Source organism: Eleginops maclovinus, chromosome 19, assembly GCF_036324505.1.
Source record: "Eleginops maclovinus isolate JMC-PN-2008 ecotype Puerto Natales chromosome 19, JC_Emac_rtc_rv5, whole genome shotgun sequence".
Classification (NCBI taxonomy): domain Eukaryota; kingdom Metazoa; phylum Chordata; class Actinopteri; order Perciformes; family Eleginopidae; genus Eleginops; species Eleginops maclovinus.
Window position 1 is genome coordinate 5,981,900 of NC_086367.1, and position 21,802 is coordinate 6,003,701.

The 21,802-nt window shown below is 41.2% G+C and overlaps 1 protein-coding gene across 1 annotated transcript in view; it reads left to right on the forward strand.

Moving 5' to 3' along the window:
- The window catches only part of kiaa1109 (KIAA1109 ortholog), a 147,501-nt gene extending 131,271 nt beyond the window's left edge, over window positions 1-16,230 (forward strand). The window contains 9 exon segments of the mRNA XM_063908622.1: window positions 182-339; window positions 2,752-2,941; window positions 7,620-7,837; window positions 8,942-9,193; window positions 9,988-10,191; window positions 11,702-11,896; window positions 12,243-12,377; window positions 14,795-14,954; window positions 15,369-16,230. Coding sequence (XP_063764692.1) covers window positions 182-339; window positions 2,752-2,941; window positions 7,620-7,837; window positions 8,942-9,193; window positions 9,988-10,191; window positions 11,702-11,896; window positions 12,243-12,377; window positions 14,795-14,954; window positions 15,369-15,585 — 1,729 coding nt within the window. The 3' untranslated portion in view covers window positions 15,586-16,230.
- Window positions 16,231-21,802: the final 5,572 nt, after the last annotated feature.

Here is a 21,802-nt window from a genome sequence, read left to right on the forward strand (position 1 = left end):
GGTTCTGTTGAAGTGAACTTAATTCATTCATATTGCCATGTTTTTCTAAAAGGCTTACATATTGACTGTCAAAGCTTGCTCATCTGTCCTTTCTGGTTTTTATTCACAAGAATCTTCCGTGTTTCATGTGGAGCTCTCCTTCATTATGACCGAGCGCTCACCGTTGTGTTTGCCCCTGCAGCTGGACCACGAGCGGGCTGAAGAGTCAGGGCCGACTGTCAGTGGGAAGCAACCGGGACCGAGAGATCAGCATGTCCGTGGGACTCGGCCGCTCCAAGCTCGACTCCAAGGGCGGGGTGGTGGGCGGCAACATAGACGTGAACACCCTGGAGATGGTCTGTGAGTAAACAAAGCAACAACCCTGCAGATTTCCTGCTACTCCTGTGTACTTGATATAAACCTAAACTCCGAAAAGTTTTGGGAGGGTTACTTTAAAAATGTATTCCGTTACAATTACTAGTTACTTGTAACAACATCTAATCTTATCTTTTAGATAACCTCAATATCAAATGCAAATACAAGAGAAAATAAACAATGTTTATTTTACTTAAATATTTTATATAGGACAACAGAACAATGTGACCTTAGAAAAGAAGAAAGACCAAGATATTTAGGATTGAAATGTGTCCTGATATATATTCATATTCCGGCAGTAGCATAGAAGCAAAAATAAGATCCAAGCTAAGAGAAAATGCTCACTTTCAAGCAAAGGAAATCCCAGTTTAAGTGTTAGCCTGCTGCCTACCACTCATCCACGGTAAACTGACAGGACATAAATCCATTATTGATTTGAATATATCCATATATCTGCGCCGATCATCAGTCTCCAATGACGTTATGTAATTGTTTGCCTACTGACCACCGTTATTGGGCTCCTTGTAGTTAAAAAAAATGCATGGGAGCACAGAATCTGTATTTACCACCAGTCAAATAACATCCTCCCCAAAAGGGGCGTGGCCATGATGTAAAGGGAAAGTACGCTGATAGGTTGCCCTCATGTGAGATTGGTCACTCTACGCCAGGGGTTTTCAAATTGGGTGAATGTGAGCCTCCCCTAGAATAAAACAGGACAGCCGAGGCCCCCCTTCCCCAAAATCCCGTCCATCCGCCTGCCCTAACCCACACACCTCTGCAGTAAATGCCATCTTTTGTGTGTTCCAGGCAATGACGAGTTTCATTAAAAACTGATCAAATGTAAATATTTTTAAGTATTTTATTTGAAGACATTTTATTTTCAAAACTTTTTAAACAGTGCATTCATAAACGATCTTTGCAACAGCAAATACTTTCAAACTTCATGCAGGCCTAATTGACGCTACTTTTAAAATCATTGAACATCAGTAGGCCTATCCACAAGTCAACAAATCGGCACGGTGTGTCTGGGCCTTAAGTGCACATTTGAAGGAGATGCACGTCTCGAACAAAATCAGCACAATTGACAGCTCTCTGATCAATGAACGACAACGCTGGTTGTTCACGGAACACATAACATTTAACAGTCAACTGCATTGAGCGCATGTTATCAGATCGAGCAGATGCACATATTTTCATCACATTTTTTAACGTTTTCAGCCACATAAAGCCTCAGGTTTAACCAACAAACAAAATGACCCCATTCACGTCATTTGCGCTACAAGAGCGAAATCAACCCCTATGGCCCAACCAATTTATGCATTCAAGACGACACAACTTTGAGTTTCAATTGAATCGTCCATATCAGTGGGAACAATGAGGCCGCGCTTTTGATGCGCAGAGGTGTTCGATGCGGGACTGCACTGCGGAGAGAAATAAACGCAAGTTGTCATCCACCTGCAGCCTTGATCTGTATTTGTGTTTAATCAGGGTCAGGGCGGAAAACCCACACTCACACAAGTAGGTGGAGGTGAAGGGGATTAGCTGTTGTGCGGACGGGTAGAGGAACACAAAACAAAAAATCTTCCTGCACCCTGAGGTCTTTGATAAACCGAACTTACACCATCAACTGAGCACAGTGTGCGACGTCAGTGGACTCATAGTTGAATAGCGTGAAAGGGGCTTTCACGAACACCGTCCAGGACCTGCTCTTTGACATCACAAGCCATGTCTGATATTCGTCCCTGGATGGTATTGTCAGAGATAGGGATCACGTCAAGTTTAGCAGCAGCTGCTTCTCCCAGCATCACTGAACACATAGCTGCAGGGAGTAGCAATGTTTCGCCCATGTTATGGGGTTTGCCTGCCTTCGCTATACGTAGCGCGACACGATAAGATGCTTCTGCCGCCTTCATGTTAATAGTGCCAAACGACTGTATTATGCTTTTATTGTGGCTGAAAATCAACACGCTTCAAAAAACTCAACTGGCTTGTTCACTAAATTCGTGTGCTTAGTTTCAATGTGATGCCAAAGTTTGCATGGTGTCATGCTGTCATTTGCTAGCACCTACTTGCAGACCACACACTACGGCAGAGGTGCAGCCTCGGACCCCGACCAGGTGAAACCTAACTTTAAGTACTCACGTTTTTTGCTGGGTCCTGTCTCCTCCCTTACTGCTGACCTCTGTTGACTTGGGACAAGGAAACGATGCATTTTACAGCTAATACACAAGCAATTACCGATCTCAATAGAGCTGCATACAGATGTGTACGTTATTTTTTGTTCGCGCATCACGCCTCCCCTGTGGCTCTTTGGGGCCCCCCAGGGGAGGCGCGCCTCACCTATTGAAAACCGCTGCTCTACGCTACAATGTTAACCAATCACTGTCTGTTTTCCAGCCCACATCTCGGAACACCCAAACCAGCAGCCCAGCCATAAGATCCAGATCACCATGGGCTCTACTGAGGCGCGTGTGGACTACATGGGCTCCAGCATCCTGATGGGGGTCTTCAGTAATGCTGACCTGCAGCTGCAGGACGAGTGGAAGGTCAACCTGTGCACCGTGGACACCAGCCTGTCAGAGAAAAGGTGAGAGGAATGCTACACAACTCCTCTGCTTCTTCCAAATATATACTTTTTAGACCAGTATAAATATATTCTCCAGAATCAAAACAAAGACTTATGGTATATATACAGTGGGGCAAAAAAGTATTTAGTCAGCCACCAATTGTGCAAGTTCTCCCATTTAAAAAGATGAGAGAGGCCTGTAATTTTCATCATAGGTATACCTCAACTATGAGAGACAGAATGGGGGAAAACATCCAGAAAATCACATTGTAGGATTTTTAAAGAATTTATTTTCAAATGATTGTGGAAAATAAGTATTTGGTCAATAACAAAAGTTCATCTCAATACTTTGTTATATACCCTTTGTTGGCAATGACAGAGGTCAAACGTTTTCGGTAAGTCTTCACCAGGTTTTCACACACTGTTGCTGGTATTTTGGCCCATTCCTCCATGCAGATCTCCTCTAAAGCAGTGATGTTTTGGGGCTGTCGCTGGGCAACACGGACTTTCAACTCCCTCCAAAGATTTTCTATGGGGTTGAGATCTGGAGACTGGCTAGGCCACTCCAGGACCTTGAAATGCTTCTTACGAAGCCACTCCTTCGTTGCCCTGGCGGTGTGTTTGGGATCATTGTCATGCTGAAAGACCCAGCCACGCTTCATCTTCAGTGCCCTTGCTGATGGAAGGAGGTTTTCACTCAAAATCTCACGATACATGGCCCCATTCATTCTTTCCTTTACACGGATCAGTCGTCCTGGTCCCTTTGCAGAAAAACAGCCCCAAAGCATGATGTTTCCACCCCCATGCTTCACAGTAGGCATGGTGTTCTTTGGATGCAACTCTGCATTCTTTCTCCTCCAAACACGATGAGTTGAGTTTTTACCAAAAAGTTCTATTTTGGTTTCATCTGACCATATGACATTCTCCCAATCCTGTTCTGGATCATCCAAATGCCCTCTAGCAAACTTCAGACGGGCCTGGACATGTACTGGCTTAAGCAGGGGCACACGTCTGGAACTGCAGGATTTAAGTCCCTGGCGGCGTAGTGTGTTACTGATGGTAGCCTCTGTTACTTTGGTCCCAGCTCTCTGCAGGTCATTCACTAAGTCCCCCCGTGTGGTTCTGGGATCTTTGCTCACCGTTCTTGTGATCATTTTGACCCCACGGGGTGAGATCTTGCGTGGAGCCCCAGATCGAGGGAGATTAGCAGTGGTCTTGTATGTCTTCCATTTTCTAATAATTGCTCCCACAGTTGATTTCTTCACACCAAGCTGCTTACCTATTGCAGATTCAGTTTTCCCAGCCTGGTGCAGGTCTACAATTTTGTCTCTGGTCTCCTTTGACAGCTCTTTGGTCTTGGCCATAGTGGAGTTTGGAGTATGACTGTTTGAGGTTGTGGACAGGTGTCTTTTATACTGATAACGAGTTCAAAAAGGTGCCATTAATACAGGTAACGAGTGGAGGACAGAGGAGCCTCTTAAAGAAGAAGTTACAGGTCTGTGAGAGCCAGAAATCTTGCTTGTTTGTAGGTGACCAAATACTTATTTTACCGAGGAATTTACCAATAAATTCATTAAAAATCCTACAATGTGATTTCCTGGATTTTTTTTTCTCATTCTGTCTCTCATAGTTGAGGTATACCTATGATGAAAATTACAGGCCTCTCTCATCTTTTTAAATGGGAGAACTTGCACAATTGGTGGCTGACTAAATACTTTTTTGCCCCACTGTATAATATCGTACCAGTCTTCCAGGGATAGGATGTCCGGTTAGGCCACTTCCTTGCAATTGCGCCGTTAGCAGCAAGGTCGGATAAAAAAAACATATTTTTGTATCTGAATTTTTGCGTCTGATCGTGATCATCCATGTGGCAAAGTATAAAGGTGCTTGAGGTGTTTTAATGCAGCGTGGGGCCAGATGACATAACAGGGCCCCTGGGGCTCATGGGAAAATAACAGAATAAAATCCACAGGGAGGAAAATCACTACTACTGAAAGGGATGGTAACGAGGGGCTATGGGTTAATGGGATGCTTTTACGGGTAAAGATATAGAGTGGTGCATAAATGAGTCCTAAACACCTAAAATGCTTTTGGCATATTACCACATTTTTTGGTTGGATGCCTGAATTAAGTGCTGTCATTAATACAAGCTAACAAAATGTTTACTTTTTGTAATACGACATAAAATACGTGAGTAAATATCCTACTCCTGAATGTGTGATGGCGCTATTTAAACGGCGGTTGCTAATAGAGTCTACTAAACATTGCCACGCATCAGCCGCATTTAGCCTGGCAGTGGTGACGTTTCTTTTTTTACTCTGGTATTTTGGGGGCATTTATTGGAGATGTATAGAGTAGAAAAGGGGAGACAGAGGGGAGGACATTGCCTGAAATGTTTTGGCTAGCTTGGGATTGGAATCTTATTATGCATCGTTGACTGCATATGGGCCGCCAGCTCTAACCACTGAGCTACCCAGGGTGCATCAGGGTTTTTTAATGCCGACACAACATGTACCTGATTGAGATCTGTTCCTCTGACTGAGTAAAGGTGTGAGGCGACAGACACTTGTTAGGCAGGGATGTTCTTATGTATCAATCCTTCTTCCCTCTTTTGTTCCTGTCATGTATCTAAAGAACATCACGTAGGGGAGATTTACTCATTTGTTCTCGAAAAACAACCATCACTGCCTCCCAAAATAAATTAGTGTCAGTGGAGCATGACGACGCTCCCAACAGTCCTGGCTGCCATGAACAGTGGAAAGGCTGCCCGTGGCCCCCGCCCAATATAAATGTGCTTCAGCTACCTGTAACCCTCTGAAGCTAATATTTCACTGTCACTGCGTGGGGCTATTAGTGCTGTCTGTGTGAAATGGACTGAATTTTCACCAAGGCTCATTTGAATATAAGGGGAACATTTTGCGCCTAATATATGCACATTACTCAATTTAAATACATGCAAATAACACAGGCGCAACGGGACACATTTTTTGCTAGGCAGTGTATTAGGGTCACTTAAAAAGACTAGTTTTTTAGAGACTAATAAGCGAAGACTCAATATTCGTATAACAATCCTCTTAAAGATCTTTAATGCTTGCAAGCATGACTCCTCCTAAGTAACAAACTTGTTTTTAAGTTACGAGATAGCATCTCTAAAATAAATACATTTCCTTAAACAGCCCCTGGGTCATTTACTCACTATTAATTAGCAAGACATCCACACCAAAGGGGATTTCCTGCAAAAAAGGTTACCAAATAACCAAAATTCTGAGAATGAAAGCAGAATTTGGACTTCAAAGTCTGAACCCAAAATTTGTATTCTGACTTGTTCTGAGAAAGTCTTCAAAATCCTAAGTTTGACGACTTACGCTACAATCATACCAGACGCGATGCGATTTTTTGGGCGCGTCGTGATTTTTGGGCGCGTAGCGATTACATGTAAAGTCAATGCAAAAACGCAGATGGACGCAAATTTGCACACTGTATATGGCATGGCGTACATAGTCGCTGCTTTATTTCTGTCTGTGTGACGTTGTTGTGCGTATGGACGGAGCAGCTACAACATTTTCTTAGCATGATCAATCCCATCTCCGTTCAGAAAACTCGCATTTTAAAATCGTTTCGTCTGCCGTCTTGTCTGCACACTTGTTGGTATCAGCCCAGTATCAGTGTGTTGTTAGTTCGGCATCATTTATAAATGTATATTACAATTAAATCACCGTAAAATATGTTAATTTTGTTGTAGATGGTATCTACCATAGTATCTACTTGGAGATAAGCCCCACCCCCTCCCCCTCGCCAGCACGTCTTCTTTGAATGGCGCGAGTAAATACAGCAGAGCCGCGGTGAAACACGAGCAATCAGAGCATACGAGTATTTAGAGCTAATATGTGGCTCTTATTCCATTAGTCCATCAGGGCTGATCTTTTTTAATTTGACTGTGTTGCAGAAAGACTCTTTTGCATAAAATAGGGGCCCATTTTTCAAGTCATGCTAATTACAAAAGCCCTGAGACACTATTTGCTTGGCGGCACACTTAGCGGTGCATTTACCCTTTGCGTTTGCTTTGAAAATTACAGATTAGGGCCACTTGTGAAAAATGCATTTGAGTCTTCTGAAGCTAACGGTCACTGTGAATGCATTAGGCTGTTAGCGCTGATCTTTTTGAATTGGACTGTCTTGCAGAAAGGCTCTTTTGCATAAAAAGGGGCCAATTTTTCCAAATATATGCATATTACCTCATTTATATCAGTGCAAATACTACAGAAGCAAGCTGTTTGCTTCTACGGGTGCATTTGCAGGTGCTTGACAGTCTCTTTTTGTCTCATTTGTACAGGTTAAGTAGCCACAGAAGCGTAACTCTTTTGGAAATGTGCCCTGTAGTGTTTCTGCACCAGCCTCGCTTTTGTCCTGTTTCTTAGTTAATCTAATACTCCCTGACATTATATATGCAGAAATACCTGCATGAGGAGAACTTTAGAACAAGTTTCTCTTCCTGGAGGCATTCTAAAGAGGTTTCTTAATTACTTGGCAAGCCAGTGTAACAAAACGATGCTACAGATCCGTTGCAGCAGGTGCAGGGGTGTTTAATCCACACTGTTACCATCTGCCTTTTGCCTTTCTTTAATGTTTTCTAAAAATCTGAGCTGCCTTCATCTTGTTTTTCTCATTCCCCCCCCCCCCCATCTCTTCTCCCTTCCAGTGAAATCTTTGTCCACGGAGACCTGCAGTGGGACATTTTCCAGGTGATCATTTCACGCTCCACCACACCCGACCTCATCAAGATCGGCATGAAGCTGCAGGAGTTTTTCACTCAGCAGTTCGACACCAGCAAGCGGGCCCTCTCCACCTGGGGCCCCGGTCCCTACCTGCCCCCCAAAACTCCCGTCATCAACACGGAGAAAGGATCTGCAGAGCTCTGTAAGCATGCCTCTCTCTATAGCGCTGTCTCTGCATCATAAGGGATGCACAGCGAGCGGCTCAGGCAGCCGCGTGGTGACAGGAAGTGAACTAATTTGTAATTCTAATAGGCTTCCTTTATATCGCACTTTTCAATGAGTTGGCAATGTGTTTCAACAACTGAGTGTAATCAAACATGAGATAATTAGCAGTAAACAAAAAACACAGCCAGCATACAGTATATTCAGTGAAGGCTATTTGAGGATATAGGAAACAGAGACAGATCCTTGATGGAGTGTGTTTACTTTGATGACTTAATAAGGATATATTACAGTCCCCTATATATCACACTGCTTGCAATCAGCCTAAATCTAACTCAAAATACACTTTATTATTATCCTCCTTGATCAGATTTATTTTGGTGAATTTTTTTTTCAACAGTTATTAATGTTATATAATATAAAAATCAATAATATAATCATATAAATAATAATATTCATAATGTAGAAGAACATTCTATATTTTGATGACATTATGAGGGTATATCCTAGTCCAGTACTACTACTATATCACTACTAGCACTTAGATTCAATCTAAAGCTCAATATTTTAGTAATAATATATATATATTTATTTATTTTTATTTTTATTTATTTTTTTAATGACACGCAGCACATGGTCCCAAGCCGGATTCGAACCCGGGTCCTCTGCTTCGGGACCAAACCTTATTATATTAAAAATATTATATTTTTAATATAAATTGTATTTTTGTGAATTTCATAATTTTTTTTAATAATAAATATTATATATATATATATGTATGTATATATATAATATGAAAATATATCTAGAAATAAATAATATTGTATGTATTTGTTTATGTAGAGGTTGGGTGAAAACAGACATGAAACAAATGTACAGTAATGTTTATTTACACAGTAGAAAGATTTATACATTTTTTCATTTTATTTATTTTATTTTAAATTTAAGCACAAGTTTGCATTTCGAACAAATGACCTGTATCGGCAATTTAAGACGATAAAAATACTAAAGAAGATAGTAGAAACAGGTCCTTATAGCTGTGTTCAGGCTCTCACTCTGTCTCCTGCCCGTCTCCGTATCACAGACCTAGACGCAGCCCATCACCGCCACTGGCCCGGGGTGCTGAAGGTAATCGCCGGCTGCCACATCTCCCTCTTCCAGATGCCTCTGCCTGAGGACGCAGTGCAGCTGGGCGGCTCCATGAGTCTCCACGGCAACCACATGACCCTGGCCTGCTTCCACGGGCCCAACTTCCGCTCCAAGTCCTGGGCCCTGTTCCACCTGGAGGAGCCCAACATCGCATTCTGGACGGAGGCTCAGAAGATCTGGGAGGACGGTGAGACAAAATGTTCCATGTGCAGATGGTACTAAAAATCATTACATAATCAAAATTGAAACAGAAGCAGAAAGTACAAATGGCTGTAGTCGCAGCTGGATGCATTTTACTGGGATGACCTTATGTCCTATGTCCTTTCATACCATTCCTTTGAACAAAATATCTGAAGAAGCCTTGAGGGCTCACAGAACACATTTTTGGCCCTGACTCAAGAACTCCTATGCAAATTATGTGAATTTCCCAAGAATGTCTAATCTCCCCAAACGTAGCTCAGTGGATAATAATCTGTTAGAGGTCATGCCTCTGAAATCTCTCAGCAGTGGCGGAAAGTATTCAGATCCTTTACTTAAGTGAAAGTACTAATACTGCACTGTAAAGGTGCTTTTTAGAATGTAAAAATACTGCGTTAAGGATGGAACTGGAACTGGAACTGTTTTGAAGTACAACACAAATAAAATACAGAAATATACAAATATTAGAAGTAAAAAGTAATTAAAAAGAGGAACAACATAAACAAATCAAAAATATGTAAATGGACATGTGAAATTGTCAAAGGTTTTAACAGTAAGTGACAAAGCTGGACAAGAAGCTACATCACATCCAATCATATTGCCCTTACTAATTTGACAAGCTCCTATCTAGTTCCTCTCCACAAAAAGTCGAAATCCCCCATATTTTATAGAAGTAGGCTTCCTTTAATAGCAAAGGTAATTCCTCTATGCCAGGCAATATAAGAGTGGTTGCCATGGCTTTAATCACCCTTTGATAACTAACCCTGTTTTGTCCCCATCCAGGCTCCAAAGATGATTCCACCTACATCGTGCAGACACTGGATTTCCATCTTGGTCATAACACGATGGTGACCAAACCCTGCGGTGCACTGGAGAGCCCCATGGCCACCATAACCAAAATAACCCGGCGGCGGCATGAAAACCCCCCACATGGAGTTGCCACGGTCAAAGAATGGTTCAACTACGTCACAGCCATGAGGAATGAAGGTAACGGCTTCATTTATCAACCTGAATCGTTTATTTTGCTTCCTTGTGTCAGGGACGCATGTTCGGACTTTCCTGGTAACAATTCCAACTTCCAATGTCCTCTTTTTCCACATTTAGAATCTGAATACCTTCCTGTCATTACATCAAATGTAATACTGACAGTATTTTTAAGTTATGCTTCACAGATTTAAGTCTTTATTGAACCAACACAGATTTGCTGACATATACAAATAACCAGGAAGATCCAGTGTTACATTGAAGTGCTATATCGGGGCATGGGACTGTTTTAACATAGACTATCGGTAACCCTGGCTGATCTGCTTAAAAGTGTCAGTATAGAGTGGTGCAGTGATGAAGTATTATTGTAGGTCGACCAGGAAGTTAGCATCGCAAGCGCTTCCTGGACAAAACGCTGGATTTCGGAATATCGTCAAAATTAAGCTCTGTGGCAAACACACCTTTGTGATATTTACACTCTTTGTTCAGCAGGATAATCTCCACAAAATTAGATTTATAAAGCATTAATGAAATCTCAAAAACTAAAAAGCTAACATTAGGCTACGAGCGTGTCACATCACGGTCGCTAAGCTAAAAGCGGCTAATGTTTTAGCGTGATGCTGTTTATACGGAATTAGCCACTTATTAGCGACATGTGTTTTTATGACTCATAGACGCTTTGGACATTCACCAGTGTCATATTTACTGAAATATTTGATGTCTTAGGTCAAAAATGTCTTAAATTTGTATTACGTACAGACCTTTTTTGAGTAGTCTATCAAAAAACACGTTAAAAACCATAAACCTGAGGCGAGGGAAAATGGTAAACCTTTTATTTAAGTGTATATAGACTTTTTACTTTTTAAAAATATTTGTATTTTTGAATTTGTTTGATGTCTTACATAACGATGTTGCATTGTTTGAGAAGCTGGGGACTTAAGATTTTCATTTCCATTTCTACACTCTAGCTTATGTGCATGTGACAATAAAACCTTTGAATCTTGAAAGTGCTAGAATGCTAACTCATTCCTGAGTTTTGGGACTCATTCCCTATTGGAGGCAATATCAATCCTCTGGGGATCTGTGTATTCCTAATCACACAAACTGTTTTCAGTGCATAAACACTACCTGTATTGATACAAAGGTATAATGCAGTAGAGTTACAGCGCAGGTTAATTCAGCACCTATCTAAGATATAAAACATTGTCACCTTTATGAAATTAGAATTAATGCAGGGTTTGTGCTTTAGACTGCATTAGTGTTATCTCAAGTAACCTCATGAAGTGGCAAACCGTAGCTTAATTGTAGCTTCTCAAACTTTAAGCATTCCTCCACTCAGACAGCTTAAAGAAGACCGACACAGCGTTTTTATTTTCCCTCTCTGTCTGCCTTTCCGTGAGGCTGCTTATCTTAAATATAGAGCAGGTGCAGATAGTATTTAACAAAGCATGGGAGCAGAGCGGTGTGAACGTGACCTTGAAGAGTTTTCCACGCGTCTTATCTCCCGTTTCAGAGCTGAACCTGCTCAGGAACGTGGAAGCCAATAACCAGGAGAGCGGAGCGGCTGCCAAGAGCTCCAGCCTGCTGAGCAGCTTCCGCAGCTCTTCCAGCTACAACCACGAGACGGAGACAATCTTTGCTCTTCCCAGAATGCAACTGGACTTCAAGTCAATCCACGTACAGGATCCCGAAGAACCCTCGCTAACAGGTAGGAGAGCCCAAAGAGATGAAATGATAATAAAAGTATCTTTAGATCACAGAAGTCAGCAAATATTGTGGAAAATGTTGCTCTTGGCTAACATGACCTCAGCACAATCGCATAAACCAAAGTATTTTATTTGTAAATAAAGATGTTTTTGTTGTTCAATCTCTAACAAAAACCTCAGTCCCCCACTACCGTATTTTATACTAATTGTGTCACTTAACTACAAACTCAACTTTTTCTTTCAAACCGAGTATATCAGGCTTGCTAATGCTAATGCTAACAATGTTGAAGAAAATTGAGTCTAAGAAGCTGATGTTTTTTCTCTGCTTCTGATCTTTTTTTTTTTCAGACACCGACAGCAAACCCAAAGTGGAGTGCAGCGTGGTGACAGAATTCACAGACCACATCTGTGTCACCATGGACGCCGAGCTCATCATGTTTCTTCACGACCTGGTTTCTGCATACCTCAAGGAGAAGGAGAAAGGTTTCCCATCATCATTCATTCTTTACTTAGAGGGATTGTTGGAAGTTTGTATGAGATCCTTTCCCATGGTGAGTGTAGCCTGCACAAGACGGTCCGCATGCCCCTAATTGTTAATGACAAACTGACGGAAGCCAAACAATGTGCTGTGGAAGACGGGGGCAGCAGCAGCACGTTCTTACACACCCACTTAAAAATATCAATATCATAACGTCTATTATATATTTTAGCTGTACGCTATATTAAAAATATTAGTCCATTGAGTCCATTGATTTTAATGCATGCTTCTTGGGAAATATTAAGCTGTCTTGGCTTTTTTCTTGCTTTCACAAGTGGAAATTTCCCCTGTGTGGGACGAATAAAGGTATTCTGGTTTTAAAAAACACAAATTTGACCTGTCAGAACAAAGGGGTTGCTGCCTCGATCGGTCGGTTGTGATGAATTCAAACTAAGGATTTCATACACCAAAGTCACACAATAACAAACTAATCAACCAAACAAGGCAGCAGCAGAATAGGAACTCCTGCATGGAGTTTGGTGGCTTTGAAAAAAGCATATAACTAATTATTATAGCCAATGCCCACAGTAGTACTCAGTTTAGCTTCCTGCTGGTACTCCTGTCTGTTTCTATTGCAGGTAATACACTGATTTATGAATAATTACCTGATCAAACCCAACTTCAAACAATCCGATTTATCCCTTTAACCTTTCCAGTCAGTGAAAAAGACATTTAATCTGTCCCTACTCTCTGGGACTCTTCCACGAGCCATCAACAGTTGTAGCACCGACCAGTTAAATTAGAAAAATGACTCGTCTGTCAGTCCAACAAGGAATAACGATATAAAGCACATCTGTCTGCCTCTGTTCCCCGGGAAGCCGTTTGTGTGCTGTCAGAGCGGCATAAAACTGAGGCAGCTGAGTGGTGTCTTTACCCACAGTGGGGGGAAGGGGGGGGTCAGAGACAGCCCAGTGCTGGCAGCATTTTAATGGCCTTTACTTTGTCACGCAGAAAGAAATTAGCATCCTTTATGCAGACGAGCTCGCATTCTTCGTGACAATTAGAGTGGTGCCGTGACTCTGTTCTGTTGATTCTGAGGCTGAGTAGAGAGAGAGAGGGGCGAGATATTCCATCAGTTTGATCCGTCCGGATTAATTAGAGTAGGAACATTTGAATAGAGTCAAGGTCTATACCATCAAGGAGCTGACTGCCTTCAGGGATCTTAATGGATGTGTATGGAGCCAAGCAGAGATGAGGTACTTTTGTAGGCTGACCCGGAAGTTAGCGTCACAGAAAGAATCTGTGAATTCACGTCACCACTGCTAAGCTAAGGGCAGCTAATTTTCAGCAAAATGATGTTGTTAGCAACCGCCATATTTATGACACCTAAAAGTATAAAACGTTCACCACTGGGGTGTTTGCAAATGTATTGTATGTCGTAGAACAAAACGTGAGAATCTCCTTTTAAGTGTGTAGTATTCAAAGATCTTTTTTTGGGGAATATAACCAAAACATATAAAATGTCTTGCAAATGCACATTTTGTTCAGCAGGATATCTCCACACATAGAATGGAACAAAAAACAAGTGATTAATCCCGAGAATGAGTTAGCATTTTACAACTTCCTGTTCCCTCGCCTTGGCGTTTATGGTTAAATGCTTGAAAACATGTCTGTAGTTAGCACTAGCTTAAGAGATGTTTGCATGTTTGGTTCTACAACACTAAATATGTCAGTAAATACCCCACTCATGAATCCTGAAGCTTTTATGTTTAAAAAAATTGGTGCTTGCTAACAAAAATAACTGCTAAAGGCCTGACGCCGAGACGAGTCCGCCTTTAGCTACGCGTCCGTGATGTACTTTGTTTTTTGTCAATGGAGCCCTTGCAATGCTAACTTCTGTGTCTACAAAAATAATTCATCACTCCGCACATCTCTTTTAACACCACTTTTATGATTTTTGAAGCTTAAATGCAATTGCCAGAAGTAAAAAGCAAACGTTAGGCAATAACTACATAACAGTTGCTTTTTTTAAAGGTATTTTTGGGCCAGAAAGCCTTTGTTGGAGATCTAACAGTAGAAAGGGGGAGACAGTGGAGGACAATGCCTAAATTGTTTCTGACGGTTTCAGGATTCAAATTGGCCTACTATGGGCCACCTGCTCTAACCACTAAGCTATCCGCTATTATGTGTCATATTTTTATGACACATAAGCTTCACACATTCACAAGTGTGGTGTTTATTGATACGTATTATGTCGTACCACAGAACTTTAACATCTCTTAAACTTGTGTTTACCTCAGACTTCCTGAACCTGAAATGGTAAATGCTAACTCATTCCGAGGTTCAAGAACTCACTCCTCTACTCTCCTGTGTTCTGCCTGTTGTAGCAGCTGTAACCTCTCCACCTCTCCTCCCCCCTCAGCCCTTTTCGCCCCACGGATGTTTGCGGCCCGCCCCGGTCAGAAGAGCCCCACCGCCCTGCACGACGACGGCTCCTCGGACAAGGATGACGGCATCAACTACACCACGGTGGACTGGAGGGAGTTCATGTGCAACACCTGGCACCTGGAGCCCACTCTCAGGTCAGCCGCGCGAGAGCTTTGTTTTGTTAGCGGACTGATGACGTGAATTATGCTCAGAGCCGCCAGAGGAATAATAGGGAAGAGCATTTGTCAGACTGTGTGAGCGTCACTCTCTACGACCCTGTGACTACAGTGACGCACAGGCCCGGCAGGTCCTACTCACTCTGTTTTTGTCATACAACAGAGAGAGCAAGCATCCTCTGGTTGGTGTTCATGGTCAAAAAACAAGTATAGGGTAACCCAAAAAGATAGATTAAAGGCAAGAGGGCGAAGCTAGTCCGTCTAACAACAGCAGTGATACGTTTTCAAGAAATATCGTTGTCTTCGAAACACTAAACACATTTGTTTTATATGTTTATGCCAGTAAAAGTGGACAAATAGCCTAAACTGAACACTTCCTCCTTCTATCCTCAGGCTCATCTCCTGGACAGGACGTAAGATCGACCCAGTGGGTGTGGACTACATCCTGCAGAAACTGGGCTTCCACCACGCCCGGACTACAATCCCCAAGTGGTTGCAAAGGGGGGTGATGGACCCGCTGGACAAGGTGCTGTCGGTGCTCATCAAGAAGCTGGGCACCGCGTTGCAGGACGAAAAGGACAAGAAAGGGCGGGAGAAGGAGGAGCACTGAGGACACACAAAACCCACTACACACTGGATCCCTACGGCCACTACTGTACAACCCATTCTAACAGCCTGTGAATCTCAGCTGAGCCGCTCTCCCTGGTCTGTGCCACTGAGCGGCTCGGGCTGAAGCGTTTTGCACCAATGTCGTTTTTCTGTATATTTTGAACAAAGTAGATAGAGCTATTCGCCTGCTTTAATGGTAAACCCTTGCCTCTTTTACCTGTTGTAAATGACCTTACTGATGAAATCGCTTGAAAGTTTATTTTAAAGCTTACCACTATTTCATGAGAAATGATTTCTTATACCATTGCCTTTTCTTTGTTTCCCATGGAACACATGGTAGATCTGCTTTATGTATGTTATAGTGTAGGTTTAAGATATTTAAGAACAGTTCAGTGACCGTGTTCTTGATTTTCTTTTTTTTCTTTTGATGTGAACAAATGGATACTGGGAGGTTACGGCACATGATTCGCTCAGTCATCACTATTTATGGGTATGTGAAATGCAAAGTCTTTAGCATGTATGAGCTTGGTGTGTCAAGCTTTTTTGTTGTTTTTTTAAATCCATACAGTAGAACCAGTGTATATAATTCAATTTCTTAAATATGTTGATTTCCTAACTTAATAAAATATTGCCATTCAATTTTAAACGATGCTCTGGTCTGAATCATTGAAAAATTCTGTTAAAAGTTTTTGTTACATTTTAAATTATAGGCCTAAAGGTAAGTTTTCCCATTGAGTACTTCAGTGAATTATTGACTGCCTCTAAAGCAGCTTTCTCTAATCTCCCTAACGTTGTCATGGTGATGTAATCTTGGTTTCGGCCTGCATTGTACTGGGATATTTTTAAAGATAGGCCAGAAAAATCATTGATATTGGTTAATTCTGCTTTATTTTCTTGTTTTAATAAAAAGATTGACAAAGTTATGTGGTGATGATGTATTTTTCTAGGCCGACCAAAAAGCGTGTAGCCTATCACAAGAGCTCCCTTAACAAAAAGCATTGGTGTTTTGGAATATTGCCGAAAATAAGTACATCTGTAAACACATGTTTATAGTACTTACAGGTTTTGTAAAACAGGATAATCTCTCTTTATTTACAACACTTTTCTGATTGTTGAAGCGTAAATGCAATGCCTCGAAGTAAAAGGTTAGCGCTAATCTATAAATGACTTGCATCATTGTCGCTAAAATGGCTCATTTTCAGCGGGGTGATGTTTACGAGTCTCATTTAGTTGCTTGTTAGCAACTGCCATTTTTATAACACATAGAAGCTTCTGACATTCAAAGTGCTAAGCTAACGGCAGCTAATGTTCTGCGTAAATGTGTTCTTAGCAATCGCCATATTTATGACACCTGAAATTATTCACCAGTGGGGTATTCACCAATTTATTGTATGTTGTAGAAAACCAGAGAATATCTTAGGTTTGTGGTATTCAAAGATCTTTTGGGGGAATCTAACCCAAAAATATATTTTTTTAAATCATTGACTTTGAGACGAGGGAACCGGAAGTGCTAACACGCTAACCTCTATTATGGAGGAACAACATTGAATCAACCAAACACAGCTTTTATGAAATGACGTTTCCATAGGTGGCGTTCTCTTAAAGCAGTTTGGCTTTTACCGCTCATTCTCCTATCCGTCAAATCCATTACTTTAGGTGGGAAGGATTTTTCTCTGACAAAACCTTCAATGAAACTTTAATCAACTAGGAGTGGGTTATGTTTTCTTCAGTGTCCCATAATGTTTGAATCAAAGCTCTGGATGGCGTCACATGTCTTTTCCTCAGGCAGTCATTTGTTATGTTCTTTCTTTTTTAGGTCAACTAATGAGCACATGTGAAAATATTCCATTTCTAACAACTTGTATCCGTTTCTTCCCATGTTTGCCCCCCGCCCCCAAACTACAAATGCCTGCTGTGCTCACCGCAGGGTTTTGTTATTACAGTACTCTCTCTGACTGTAAGTCTCGCCCTCCCAGCGCTAATCTCTTCCACTGTGATATCCCCCCTCACCATGAGCATTTTCCACTTTTGGTTCCATGCCATGGCTTTGCATTTTTGATGGTGCGTTGGCGGGTGAAGCGGATCGCGGTGGCACTGTAGGGGGGGTGGGGAACAGCGGGCTTCCTCTGTAATGTCTGCTGTGAGATTACAGCAGCGTCACCTGAGGAGCACCAGACAGCTCAGTGTGAGCACACTCAAGTCTGTTTCCTGATGCTAGGCCCGGACGTTATTTTAGATTTGTATTCCGCCTGCTGCACACGAATTCCTTTGAAGTCACTTTTATTTTATATACTTCCTACACCACTTTTCTTTTATTTCTTTCACTTCACAGAGCTACACTGGATACATATCAACATGGAGGCCGAGTGAGTGACCAGCAGGTGGAGTCAAAAGCCAGTCGTCCCAGTGTGTAGCTACTCCTTAATGATTCTCCCTGCTTTACTGTCCCGTCCTGAAATTCTAAAGAGAAACAGAATAGAAATCATGAAAAAGGCCAGAGATGTCAAACAAAATCACACACCTCTGTTGCCATGGATTGCCAAGCAAAGGAAAAGTGACATAAATCAATTTAAGTGATCGGCATACTGTAATAGAAACAACTGAAATGCAAATTAATATTTTATCTGCAGAATACAGAATTTGTGTTTAATATTTAGGGTTTTAAAGCTTTGATTGAACCAGATATAGATAACAGCTGACTTTTTGATGAGTTCTTATATGCATTTTTAGGAAAATGCATAGTCTCAATCTTCAAAGTCCTTATTAGCTGACAGTCGAAACCGAACAGAGATAATATTGTGACAAATGTTGGTCAGAGAGGTATTAAAAATATCCATCCATCCATCTTCTCCCGCTTATCCGTCAGGGTCGCGGAAGGGTCGCATCGTATTAAAAATACCCTAAATATATACAGCATATAAACGGTTATATAGGCTAAAATCATTGGACAGAAAATCTCAAGAAAATCTCCAGATAAAAAGATGTTATCATTCCGGTCATACCGGATGTTATTGTTTTTAGCCTCAGTTAGCATGTAGCTAATAGTATATTGTATATTTGAGTGGAGGGAGAATGACACTGGGAGTTACATAGTAAACACACAGCCTCTAACTCTCACTCATGTACCTGCAATAATACTATCACGTGTTTAATAACCAATAAACCTCAGAAGAATTGTACAATAGAATATCATAGGTGGAAGCTTCATGACTAGGCCAACAGATGGTGATGGTGACATCATAGGAGGGCTAAGCAGAATGTGCCCTGGACCCGCCTCCTCCGACGTCAGCCAATAGGAGAGACGGGGATACGCCCATGTGACGACAAGGGGCCAACAGGATCCGGCCCCCCGCTGCCAACCAATGAGAGAAGACGAGACTGGAAGGACCAGAGAGTAGAAATGCCTGATGTAAACAGAAGATCGAGGCCTTTCCTCCACGCTGCTGGTAGACAGCTAGCTGCCTAAATGTGGTCTGTGGATCAGTGGCGTGGGGGGAGGACCGCAGCTGTGTTTCCCTTTTGGACTTACTGTGCCGTTATGTTAATAAATATTGTTATACTTTACAGACAAGCTTCTTGGTCTGTTTAAGACCAACTTTTGGTCCTCAAACAAAGAATATTCTTAACACTTGCTTGCCAAGTATTAGCCAAGCAGATTGATGCCGCTCTCCAACTGTTCATTAAATAGGAAGCTTACAGGAGACTGTTAGCTTACAGACAGGAAACACCGAGCCAGGCTCTATCCAAAGTTTTGAAATACACAAAACTCAACTGAATTGAAATAGATCAGTACATTATGACCACTCTAATGTCACTTATAAGTGCTGATTACATTCAGGCGAGAGTCAGCTTAACTGAGCTTAGAATAGTTTAGTGTAAAGACTTGAGAACAATGGAAACAGTTAGAGTGACTATGTCTGTAGCTTGCTAATTAACATGATGAGTCTTGTTTGATACAAAAAGCGTAAACTCTTTAAACTGAATCCACAAATTGAAGCTTCCCACGTTTACAGTTTTTACACTAAGCTAACTGGCTCATGGCAACCTTAAAGCCATACTAATCTGACGGCTAGGAAAGTGCTATCAGTCCTTCTTTCTTTTTTTTCAACTCTAAGCCAGAGAGCAAAAGTGTTGTTCCCAAACTTTTACATTTCAAATTTTAAACTCAATGGCTTTTTTTTGAAAAACCCCATTTTTATTTGTTTTACCCAGATAAATAACTGCATGTTTACAACACAGCACAGTAAAACTACTTTTAGGCTACAACATTACATTTAATTCTTTCCATTTGAAATATATATTTGTGTGATCATATGTAGAAAGCCAATAACTTTGAGGCTCTGAACTGAACCCCATGCTTTTCATGAGCAGAGTGTAAAGATTTAGACCCACTTAGTTTAAAGCATTGGACTGCTTGTAATACATATATACCTGTATGTTAATAACATTGTTTAAATATCATTTTCTCGTCCCATGCATTGCTTAATTCGGCTTGAGAAACACTTACGTAAGAAGTGTAGATTGTTTTTCCAGAAATGATTACCAATTCCTTTTTTTACAACTGGAATGGCTTGATAATGAAATGGCTTTTTAGAAAGGAGTCTCACTTTCAGATCTTTTACAAATCATCACCCCGCAATGGAAACCCTAATTAGTCTAATGATGGAGAGAAAGAGCAGATACATGCTTCCCCTAAGAATATTCAAACCTCTTCATGTCTGTCTTCTAAGCCTTGCCCTACAGAACGAATGTTCCCATACGGGACAATAAAGTCTGAACTCCATTTCATTGAATACCAGAGAGCGCTGTTATGATGAACAGCTATTAAACTGCCTTGATACAAATGAGCAGATTGAGATTTGAGCCACACTTTGATTGACTTTCTAATTGCTTGTTCCACTTCATCAGCTTCATCTTGATTTAATAATTCGGTGTAACGATATGGCTGAAGGGTTGAAAGGGAGAAACTGGTAGTTAAAATAATAGTCAGAATGTTCTGTTCCCTGAGTCTATGCTTGGGATGTGAAACGCTGCCACACAGAATAACTTAGTCTTCTCTCACTTGGTGGTGACCTCCCTGTCTGAACCCCCCTACCATGAACAGCTGCCATATCTACTGCAGCTCTCTCATGCTAGCTTCAGTGTGGAGCTTCTTTACTGATGCCAAAGCAGCAGGATCGATCTCATCTGTGTCCACTATGTCCAGCAGTTTGGAGGGGGTCCGTTCTTGTGGATGCCAACCAGTCTTTACTCAGGGAAGTGCATAGCAATCGTTTTAACTGAGAATTATCACCCGTCCAGTTTAGCTTCTTTTAGCTCTTCTTTTGGATTTTACCGCCTGCAAATTGATTAATCAATCACACAATTTTATTCATATAGCCTAATATCATCAATTAAAAGTGTGCTTAATTCGACCCTTGAAACAAACAAGCAATAACTCCAACAAAAACCCAATAAACAAGGGAAAATAGGAATGAACCTCAGGTAGAGAGTGTGAGAGAGGCTCACTCTCTCAGGACAGACAGACCTGCAATAGATACGGTGGACAGAATAAACATCATTATAAAGTAACAACATAGGCACTCCATACGCGATAAATAAAACCCCAGAAACCCATTTTGGCCCACTTGGGCAAAGCGGAAACAAACTTTGAAAACCAAAGACTAATCGCCAGGTCTGAAAAGTAAACCAATTCAGAAATGCCTTAAACCTGAATTCTTTCTGACGTCCGGTTGTATAGAAGTTTATGAAAAAAGATATGTACTTTTCACTTAATTTATTTGCTCATTAAATATCTCCTTGTGAGTTTATGGTTTAACCCCTAGTTAGTCTTTTTCAGCAGGATGTACATTTTGTAAATTAAGATTACAGTACAAATTAAATCAGGGTATGTTTTAACACTTACATATTGATTGTGATTCAGTCTCGCCAGTTTCTCACTTGTTTTCAAATGTAGCAAGGAGTTGTTTTATGGGTGGAGATCAAGAACAGAGCTAAAAAGTAATAAATAATTTGAGTCCAAATAAACAGCTTGCTAGGATGCATCCAAGCGACCCATAAAAAAAGAATGCAGGTTGACATGTATGTGCAGTGGGGCAAAAAAGTATTTAGTCAGATGAGAGATGCCTGTAATTTTATCATAGGTATACCTCAACTATGAGAGACAGAATGGGGGAAACAATCCAGGAAATCACATTGTAGGATTTTTAAAGAATTAA